Source organism: Mizuhopecten yessoensis, unplaced genomic scaffold (assembly GCF_002113885.1).
Source record: "Mizuhopecten yessoensis strain PY_sf001 unplaced genomic scaffold, ASM211388v2 scaffold3819, whole genome shotgun sequence".
Lineage (NCBI taxonomy): Eukaryota > Metazoa > Mollusca > Bivalvia > Pectinida > Pectinidae > Mizuhopecten > Mizuhopecten yessoensis.
Window position 1 is genome coordinate 947284 of NW_018405235.1, and position 10948 is coordinate 958231.

Here is a 10948-nt window from a genome sequence, read left to right on the forward strand (position 1 = left end):
TTAAAAAAATGTATCAAGTTTTGTAAAAAAAATATGTTTAAACTTAATAGTGTATATCGTGTATTACCAACACATAACAATAGTGCCACAGTCAACAGTTTGTTACATAAGTTAAAGATATTACTAATGTATCGGGTATCACGTCTGACCCAAAATGTCTGGAATAGTCGTTAGGCTGCATACTAATACTAACACTATACCAAACATACTGGGGACAATCATTGAGATATTCAATGTCTGGGTGTTATATCGAATAAGATAGATTTAAATTTCAAAGTAAATAAAATACATCTTAATTTGATTTGTACCTTTTGATGTTTAGGAAGAATTGAAAACATACTAAATAATCATCGGTTTAACATCCACAGGAAAAGATAAAGAAATCGATAACTTTAATTATTTTCTTGTTGGTACAAATGTGTTAAACTATTAGTGTATGTAATCAATGATATGATATATGAACTTTAACCAGTGAAATGGCATGTCAATGAAAGCCAGGACAAATTTACATCCACGTGTAAACAATCGTCAACGAGTTTAATCTGAACGAATGCCAATGCTTGGGCAGCATTCACTAAGGTTATGTACTGCCGTCGTAGGTGGCTACCGTAATATCGTGTTCGGGTGGGCTTATCGCGATCCTAAACAAACTCCAGCTCTGTGTGTGATCTTGGCTCATTAATATCACCCGTTAAATTTTACATTTAAGTTGACGTCGGTGTGGATTGAAGTTTCATTTTCAGAAACATTGTGCAGCTTACAGGTTATACTGTGTGGGCCAGACAAAGTTTCACAATGCGATTTGGATTCGTGTTACTTTTGCAAGTTTTACCCTTGGTATGTATTGTTAAAACGTAATTTATGATTTACATTTTTGCTTTAAAGTAACAATGATGTTTTTCAAATGAGTAGGAATTCATCCTTAATATATATATAACACAAACTTGGTTTCAGGTCTAGCAAGAAGGAATATTAAATTTGATTGTATTTAGGTTGACTATGTTGTATTTTTAATGTTTGTTTAGCTGGTACAGAGCCGCTTCTCCAACTTTGAAGCTGTTCCGGCGCCTCAACATGAGCCTATAAAATTGATGGATGCTATTTCGGAAGATGGAAGTGTTGTTTACAGTGACGATACTTCGGTAAGACGTTTTGACACATATATACAGTTTTAACTTCTGTAGAACTATTTAATACAGTTTTAATAATTTAAGAGCTGCTAAATACAGTTTAAACTATTCTATAACTGCTTGATACAGTTTGAACTCTTCTAGAACTTTTGAATATAGTTTTTACAATTCTGATATTTAAATACATTTTTAAATATTCTAAAACTGTTGAATACAGATTTTACCATTCTAGGACTGTTTAATACAGTTTAACTATTTTTTAAGTGTTTAATGCAGTTTTAACAATTTTAGAACTGTTTGTCTGATATTGCTTAAAAGTAATACAAACGCATTTGGAATTAGTCTACATTTAAATATTTTCTACGATTTTAGAGCATAAACAAATATATATTTATTGTGAACTTATAACATAATGAATAATAAAATATGGCAAACAGTTCATCTAATAATGACAATACCATAAACAGTAGTTTATTCTATATTAGTATATAAATATATGTATTTAACACACGCCATTGCAACTCCTATAAAATACATAATAGACAAAATATGACAAGACTGAAATATACTTCACCATACAACTGTTTCTAAAAGTCATCGGTAATGCTGGGGGCCAAAATGTGAAAATCCGAATTGGTCCAAACTATAGTTGAAATAGAAGGGGAAGTGCTAAATGCTCTGATTATATGCATTTCAAACATAAAATGAGCAGTAAGATGTATTAAGGTTTAATAGTTTCCCAATAATTTATGCATTTGTGAAATATTTCCTGTTTCTGCCTAAAATGCTTTCATCATTAGATCGCAAACTCCATAATAGCTTTGCACGCTGCAAATATGAGATTATCGTTGGAAAATCAACAAATGATCATGTCAGACAAATATTATTATTTATACATTTTATTCGAATATACGACATTAAAACTATTCTTTGGCGTGTTAACTGATGTCATTTCACTGAAGCATGTAAAGAAAATTAAGAACATATACAGTAAAATGAATAAGGAAAAGCATCGATGTCACAGAAAAAACCCATAGTCATGTTTCGATTTGTTTTTTCCAAAATTAACGGCACGATTCAATCGATAGCAGCAAAATCATGAGATATATAATACACGAAATATTTGTTTACCTTTTAACAATAAATATCACTTGTTATCCATGAGTGAGATGCTAACATTATGTTGCCAACATGCACGTTAGTAAATGCTATCGGATATATCTGTGAAAGATGACAACCGCTTTGTAAATAGAAGATCAAAACCTGACACATGGAAACAAATATCCGGCAAAATGGAGTAATTAGGGAAAGAGGAAACTACATGATTACCTTATGATGATTATGAGAGGAAGCACCTCGTCACCAACCACTACCTATCGGTGGGCGGGGAGAACTGTGGTGCTATCAAATTGTCTAGATCATACCTGTATCTCCCGACACCTTTAGTATGTAGTGCTTAACGGATATCTCAGGCGAAGGTAGTAACGCGTGCTATTAATGGCGTTCATATCTACATCTGTCCATCACTGTTAGATGGAAGTGACAGTTCTTCTATCTTTATTGAGGATCTTCCGTAATTAAATTGATATTGATCAAAGTTGTGTGAAGAAACATTTGGAAAACATAGAATTAACGGAATGTTCGCCTTTACCTTATGTATAAAACTATATTTTGTGATGTTAAGGACAAACCTACGTGAAAATGTTGAGATGGTTTTCATTCCAGTTCATATTAGATTTAACTGTGTATGGGTGTCTTTGATACGGAGCGAACTCTAGCAGTGTTAGAATTGTTTATAACATCAATCAGTAAAGGTCATTCATTCCACTCTCCATGTTTACAATATTGTAAGCCGATTAGGAAATGACAATATCAGGTAATTAATTAATGAGATAATTATGTTGCAGTTTTATGTTTTACTAACTTTTCAATAGTGCAGCTTTCATAACTGAATTGTTTAATCAACATCCTCTAATATGTCATGATTGAAATAGCGATAAAAAGGTACAATATATGTATTTGTGAGGAAATAGATCGATTTCAAAGATACGAGAAGAATTTTTGGAAAGATATACTTTATTTTGACATTTGGAATGCGTATTACATTTTGTGGATAGCACCGTTGTGACTTATTTAAGCAATGGATGTGTTAGTAAATCTTATGGTTCTTTTACACACTTTGCTATTGATGACAAACTTGATATAGCCCAGCAGGGGATACAGTCTTATTGTTGGAAATCCTTATTCAAAACTGGGTATGTCTAATGCACATCTAAAATTTGTTCGAACAATTGTGTTTTAACATTGCGGTTTGTTTGGGCGATAGGGGTTTGGGATGGGGGTGTTTGTTGTTGTCGTGGTTTTGTTTATTTCATTTAACCTTATGTGATATAGAAACAGTCGTTTTGACTGTCCTTTGAATTCAGACATTCCTTGGCGTAACATTCCTTCATATAAACATTTCAGTCAGTTTATGTACGATGGATGTAAATGTGTTTTTTTCTGTAGCGAATGACCAGTGTTAAGGACAACAACTTCAAAGCCTGTTTCATCACCGATTTTGATCCGGAATGGAATTTGGATATAAACGAGAAACAGGAAGTGGTGAACACCCACGTTAGTATGACGTTTTACCTTAACATGTTTAATATTTCCAAAGACAACAGGTCCGTCGGGACAATTTAATGTCTCGAGATACAAACTGTTGTATTTAGTTTCGAGGACTAGTGTCATGAATACAACTATGTTTTATTTACTCAAAATCGTGATGATTTCAAATTATTCAAATATTCAATTACTCTGTAATATTTAGAAAAGAATGAGAGCAAAAACAAGTATCCAAACATAACTGGTTTATTGGAACACATCCTTGGTCGCTTCTCAAAAAGTAGGTTACACACCGTTAGGATATCGATCAAAACATCCCATATTCCTTTCGTGGCGATTTTTTATTTTTATTTTTTGGAATTTCTTGTGTTGCTCAGGTGAATGTGTTATCATGTTCAGAATATCATTGCATGTTCTATTCTTGTGTTGTCTAAAACAACTTCGTGTCTAACAAAGCGTTACTTTGCACTTAAAATAAATGAATCCACATTAAAGCTTTCGTCAGCTACGTAACTTGATACTTAACTATCGTACGGCAGTTATAACCGCCTCACCACCAACATCCATGATAAATATTCTTGCGTTAAATTTACAATAATTTAATTTCCATTTATCAGTTACAATATATATTTTTTTTCTGACTTTTCCATGTAGATTTTCTACTCCCGCGTCTGTTTTTATTTTAAAGTCATAAAATATATAATGTACAAAATTTCGGCTGCCCTACTACACCAAATCTCATGACAAACGTGCTTGTGTCACTTTACAAGCTTAATATACCATGTTATGCGTCAGAGATTTACGTGTCATAGTTTATTTTCTTCTCCTGTTTTATATCATAAAACGAATACTATAAAAAATTGCAAGTCACAGTTGATTTTCTACTCCAGAGCCTGTTTGATTTAGATGTCATAACATATATATTATGAAATACTTCAATACATAACTCGTATTACCATTTTCCTACTGAAATGGTGCTCTATATCGGCAACTTATGGTTGGCATACAAACGGGCCGTCTATGATGAAGATATAACAAACATGCTTTTTGATGCTGATGGGCAACACCTTTTGACTGAATTGATCAAGGGAATTGTTAAGATTGTTTCTTAGTAGATGCACCCAGTTGACAATACATCATCGGCCAGATATTTCTAGCTGAAATACTACGATATAAAAAAATGTTGATATCGTCATCATAGCTTGCCTTTAGAACTGCACTTTTTATTTTTCTGTTGACTCTATTATAAAAAGAGATTATATGCATTATTTAATGCCTTTCCTTGTATACGTATGGTATTATTGAATGTTATCGTTTTTGAAGAGTATACGTTGTTGATAGTAATTGTCCCCTCTCCTTACAAGGCTTAGTATCTTTAATATTATATCCTAATATTTCGATCCCCGACATATCTGGATCATATAGGTTAAACTGATTTCAAAGATCGCCCCAGACCAATCCAGTACTACAGAGATAATACTACAAGTTGTGCATCAGTATCTTAGATAATATCAGCATCATGAAGTTGATTTAGAGTAACAGCTAGGTTTGTTCTGATCACTGACATTCATTGAAAACTTATTTAAAGCTAGATTTCTAAACCGCCTGATTCCTTGGTCAGGAAGGAGTGCAACTGACCATGATCTAAATTACTCTTTGTGTTCAAAACAAACTTCGAATTTATTATTCACACCAAGCTAATTAATCTCATTCCGAACGCCAATTAAGGGTGTTCATATACGCTTTTGTTCAATCCAATCATCGATCATTAAATCAATAAGGTATTTTACATCAGATACTTTTTGTGAACGCTTATCTTCTCCTTATTCTTCTGCTGTTGTAATATTAACCCCCTTGGACTTTTGCTTCTGAATTTGAATTAAACGTGAATATATATTGTAAGGTAGAGCAAGTCAGGTTTTTTACATATATACCACATTTTGCAAAATACATGATTGTTGTCGCTCATAGAAATCAACTTATCTTAAATCGAAGCTGTCTTATCTTGACGTGCAAACTGCCCATTTTAATTCATTCTGTATGTATTCACAGGAACCCGAAATTGTCAGGAGTCCTCTTCAGTACGAACACCTGAAGGTACGAACAGGTGACATGATTGCGATGATGTGCAAGAAGTCAAAGATATACTGGTTGACGGAGACGCATTCCCAGCCCCTTCAATCGTATTCCAGCAGAGCGGCAGTGAGTGGCGAGGCTGCCATGCCACCACCGGTATACCACCCTCTCGTGCCAGTCCATAGAGCACCACATGCGCAGCTACAGGCACCTCAGCACATGCCACGGCCCGCTCATGTCGCACATGTGCAACAACATGCCCCGGCTCATATTGGAGTCCCCCAACACGTCCCAGCTCACATGGGAGTCCCTCAACATGCATCAGCTCATATGGGAGTCCCCCAACATGCACCAGCTCATATGGGAGTCCCCCAACATGCACCAGCACATATGGGAGTCCCCCAACATGCACCAGCTCAAATGCAGTCACAACGTGATCCGTCTCCACAAATGGTCCCTGCACATGTGCAAGCTCATGCGGCTTTCACGGCTCCTGGTCGTGCTCCGGTACTTGCACCTCATCATGCACCGGAACACATCCCTGCACATGCCGCGTTTCACGCACCTGCACATGTTGTAGTTCCAGCTCACAAGCCACAGGTGATGCTCGTCCCAAGGCACCTTCCGTTCATCAGACCACCCATGTCTGTGGCAGCCCAAGTTCCGGGCAAACGTCATAGCTCACAGCAAAGTCATGACCGCCCTATGGCTGTACCACAGAAACTGAGTATGGCTCGCCCTCACGTGCAGCCCCATCATTAATGGGTTGAGTTAATAACTGACGACGGTGGATCCCCTAATAAATAACACACGTAACGTTTTGTGTCAAACTAGGGGAAATTACTTTATTCTTATATACACTTTTTTGTCGAACGGCGCATTTATTTTTCGTTTTCGATCCTCGTTTGTTTGTTAATTCACCGAAATGATAAAACGGCACAGGAAGTATTAAGACATTTATTATCTAAAATCAATCCTTTATTTTCAAAAACTGCAGCACAGTATTCAATCATCTGACATAGAGCGAGCAAGTAGCTACTTCGATGAGAACTTCTTATTTCTTACTTATTTATCACACATTCTATTATTACTTTGTTAAATGATAACAATTCCTAAAATACTAATATCAACAGAATAAAATAACCTGCGAATTAAACCGCTTGTTAATATATAAATATTTATTGTGATCACGTCAATTACTGTCGACGTCAATGAGATGATAATAAAAGCATTGAATAATTATATATTTGTTTTTTGTCCTTTGTCAATATACATACTATAAAATCGCAAAGATTAATACTATCAACTATCATTAGCCACTTTTTCAAGGATTATCGCTATAGTCAGTGTGAAGCAATTTTAGAGTGTTCGATTTTGTCAGCTTAAGCTATGATTTTCAACTAAGAGCATGGCATACGAAAAAATATTGAAAATGGTTTTTCAAAATCCCGTGTACAAAATAAGAAGAATGATGTAGTTTTTTTTTTGCATTTCTTTCTACTTTCAATCTAATGAAATTCAATATTGTTCCTGCGGTAAATAGCATGTGAATAGTTGACACAAGGTAACAAGGCTTATGAGAAACATTTCTGATAAGCACGCTGTCTTACCAGGTAGAAGCTAACCTAAGACTTTTAATGCTATCATGTCATTTATCACATGTCATAGATACGTCTTAAGGAATGGTTTGACGATTTGCCGTGAATTTTGATATGAATTGTAATGAAAAGCTTAATATATGCTACAATTTGTTCCAAATGTGGCGAATTTTACATATTGTCAAGCCCAGAACATGCAGGACTGAACATAGACAAAAACCAAAAGCCGAATTGTTACAAAATAAAAGTTTATAAAAAGTAATCTTCGAGAAATAAAGAGGATCATTTCATCTAAAAGCTAGTCTCAACACGCCAGAGTAGAGAATTGGGCTTGTTTATCCACTAATGTACATCGTAACGTCACCTTGATAGTTAAGTCAGATAACATGTAATGGTGACGTCATGTCGTTGTCTTACAGAAAAATACGTTAGAGTCTCGAAAAAGCTGATAGTTTCAGATCGGTGGTTATATCTTAGTGTTTCTATGTAGATATATAAATCAAAACAATATTTCTATTAAGATTTTTCACTAACCAAACAATACATTCATTAAGACAGCTAACGTAGTGGTCGTTATGTAGTTATCGTAGCTGCCTTAGAATCGGTATATTTTCACTAGTATTGTGCAGTCATTGGTCCTTCATTACTATTTAAATATAGTGCTTTCAGAATGAGATAAGATAAACTTTATTCAAAGTCAGCTAGTCGAGGAATAACAATTAAACATCAGCTCTAATGAGATTCAGACCGACACAATAGTAGGGGAGATGGGGGCGAGTGCGGTCCATTTTTATTTAAGACCGTTCTGGGAAGTATGGCAGCACGTCCGTTTTTGAACATTATTTCATTTTTACTGTCGGAAGATCGGACGGTTTAGACAGGTATTCGGGTAAGTTCGGCCCCAATTGGAATCGGCCTAATTATGACTTCATAAAACATGCAACGTCAGATTTACCCCCATAACCTGTTATCATTGTTCGGGCCCAAATTGATATTTCAATAAATTAATATCGGACAGCAATATGGTAGTGAGTGCTTGGCTTGGCTTTAATGTATATCATTTGAAGCTGTCAGTGTGTTACACGTTTGACAGTAAAAAAAGTAGCACTCCCGTTTACAGAAAGTTCGCATAACTAGAAGCGAGATCATGATTTTCTAAGTATCCTCTCAAAAGAGATTTTCTCCTGTTAAGTAATTTTACCTTGGAGTTTTCCTCGTCATTTTTTCGTGTGAAAAAACTGCTAAGATCCTTAAAGTTGTAAATAAAAGCTCAAAAAACAAAAATAGCAGGGGTGGCCGAACTGACTCCAGTCTCCCGTATGTAGATTTTTTTCATTGATGATTGGTAAAATGTATTTACAATATAATATTTTGCATCAATGACGCCGTTTTCTTCCAGTCAAAGCTTAAGTAGACATTTCTCTCGGCGTAACGTCTATGATGGGTCGGTGGCGCAGTGGACAGCGCGCTCGTCTTAACCAAGATGGCCGGATTCAATCCCGGTCACCTGCCCGATCACACGGGTTTTCTCCGGATACTCCAGCTTCCTCTCACATTAAGAATTAAATCATCTGCGTGCTTCCGTCAGGGCACACAAAGAAGTATTGAGAAAAGTTGGGAAAAACATTAGGTAATTGCTATAGAAAAAGTGCATTATACATATTTGACGATGAGTCTTAACAAATGTATAGAGATGTTAGTTAAAAAAAAACCCCAAAAAACAACAACTTGTGATACTTTATATTACTGAGATTGTCGTTATATCGATATGCAGTCTCAATTCCTGTTCCATCCTGACACACCGGATTGAATTTCCAATTTTGTAACTGTCACCGAGGTTTGACAGGTAATGATGCCAAATAAAAATTAAACAGTTTCTGTCTGTTACTAGTTACAAATCGGCGCGCGCTGTGAAAAAAATAAGAAGTTGATGAAAAAGTGCTTTGAACTCGGGTTGGTTTGTCAATTATTGCTGATTTCGACATAAATGAATTATCCATTGTTTCTTTTATGAGTGGTGATGCATTCATAAATTAAACAAAGACTATGACCAGACTTTCAAAAATGTTAATCATTTCGTTCATATTCTCAACAAATGGAAATCAAAAGCTGATGAAATTTTAGACGATGAAAAAAATGTACATGTTGACCTATTGGTTTCATGCGTGAAGATATCTCCAGGTAGAAATATTAACAGAACCTGGTTGATGACAAAAAGGATCTTCAAAAATCATCCGCATTTTTACTTTTTGTGCATGTGCAACTGAAATAAAAAAGTCATGAAGCACCGACAAAGAGATAAATGCAACGGACATCAGTTCCAAGATTTTTCGTTTATTTTTCATCCTTCCAGAAATAACCGATGAAGGCCGATGGAATGTGACGTGCTTGTGACGTCATAGTAAGATAAGCTCTGGACGATGTAACCTTGCTGCTAGTATCATAATTTATGGGATAGATTTTTTTTCACTCATAATGTATATTAGTTTTTATCTACATAAGTAATAAAACATGAGGATTGCTTTCACTATATGAAGATGTTCAACACAATTGTCTTTGCTTCAAGGATACACTTCCGGTTTCCCCATTGGACGTCTACTTCCGGACGAAAAAAGTTGAAGGCAATGTGTAACAAGGGGAAGCAACTCTGTATACGCACGCATGTGTTACCATTAAAGAGCTTCGCCCGGGCGCCTTTGGCTACGCTCTTATCAAGTCAAATATTAAGTATTGTTATCACAGACGTTTTGTTTTATAATAAAAGAAAGTAGTATCAACCCCAGGTTTCCAAGTGACCGGGCATCCCCAACCTACAAAACACCCTTAGCATGACACTTTGTCAATTATCATTAAAAGGATTTTTAAAATTTGAACAACCATTCCAGAGCAATGTGGTACTACAGTGAGCACTCAAACCATTATCTGTACGTACGTGCTTACTTAGCAAAGGGTAAAAACTGACAGAGTATACACTGACATAGCGTGGATTCAAACCATAGTTCATAGTGGATCACGAATACAATCAATTTTATTTTTTTACAATTTTAATACATTACACGACGTGATATAATGATCATAGTTATTTATATCACATTCAGTTTACAACAAATTATAAGTATTTAGCACTAAACCACAAAGAAACACAACCGTTAAAGTCTAATACAATTGGCAGATGGAACAGTTACAAAATGTTCCATTTCAGGTGTGAATCGTCCTCTTGGATCATTAAAATGCGGCTACTTTCCGGGATTCACTATAGAGAGTGTTCTACACCGTGGAACAGCATCAAACCTTTGAGGTTTGTGACCGTACTTTACCGTATTCATTCTGAGTACCTGTACTCCATTCTCCTGTCTAGGTTTATACCCTGTTGACTCAAGCGTTTGGTTTGATATGGTTTAACATTCTATCAACAGCTAAGGATATTTAAGGTTCCCTTCCGTTGACTAACGATTTCTGCCGTCATTTAACGTTCCTTTCTGTTGATTCACGCTTTCAGCCTTCCTCTAACGTTTATATCGTCCGATTACGTATTTT

General features: G+C 35.4%; 1 protein-coding gene across 2 annotated transcripts; it reads left to right on the top strand.

Moving 5' to 3' along the window:
• Positions 1-680: 680 nt before the first annotated feature.
• LOC110448056 (RNA-binding protein 33-like) lies at positions 681-6926 on the top strand. 2 transcript variants are annotated; one of them, XM_021494089.1, is made up of 5 exons: positions 681-837; positions 1026-1142; positions 3639-3746; positions 5790-6189; positions 6220-6926. In XM_021494089.1, the coding sequence occupies exons 1-5, from the start codon at positions 796-798 to the stop codon at positions 6573-6575; spliced, it is 1023 nt and encodes a 340-aa protein (XP_021349764.1). In that variant the 5' UTR covers positions 681-795; the 3' UTR covers positions 6576-6926. The 2 variants fall into 2 exon arrangements, with proteins under 2 accessions (XP_021349764.1, XP_021349763.1); XM_021494088.1 differs by having other exon boundaries at positions 682-837; positions 5790-6926.
• The last annotated feature ends 4022 nt before the right edge of the window (positions 6927-10948 follow it).

Bases quoted from the DNA above. Each gene is read 5' to 3' on its own strand.
- LOC110448056 (XM_021494088.1), top strand. From the start codon at position 796: ATGCGATTTGGATTCGTGTTACTTTTGCAAGTTTTACCCTTG. The intron at 838-1,025 runs GTATGTATTGTT...ATGTTTGTTTAG, and splicing joins TTTTGCAAGTTTTACCCTTG to CTGGTACAGAGCCGCTTCTC. The intron at 3,747-5,789 runs GTTAGTATGACG...ATGTATTCACAG, and splicing joins AGGAAGTGGTGAACACCCAC to GAACCCGAAATTGTCAGGAG.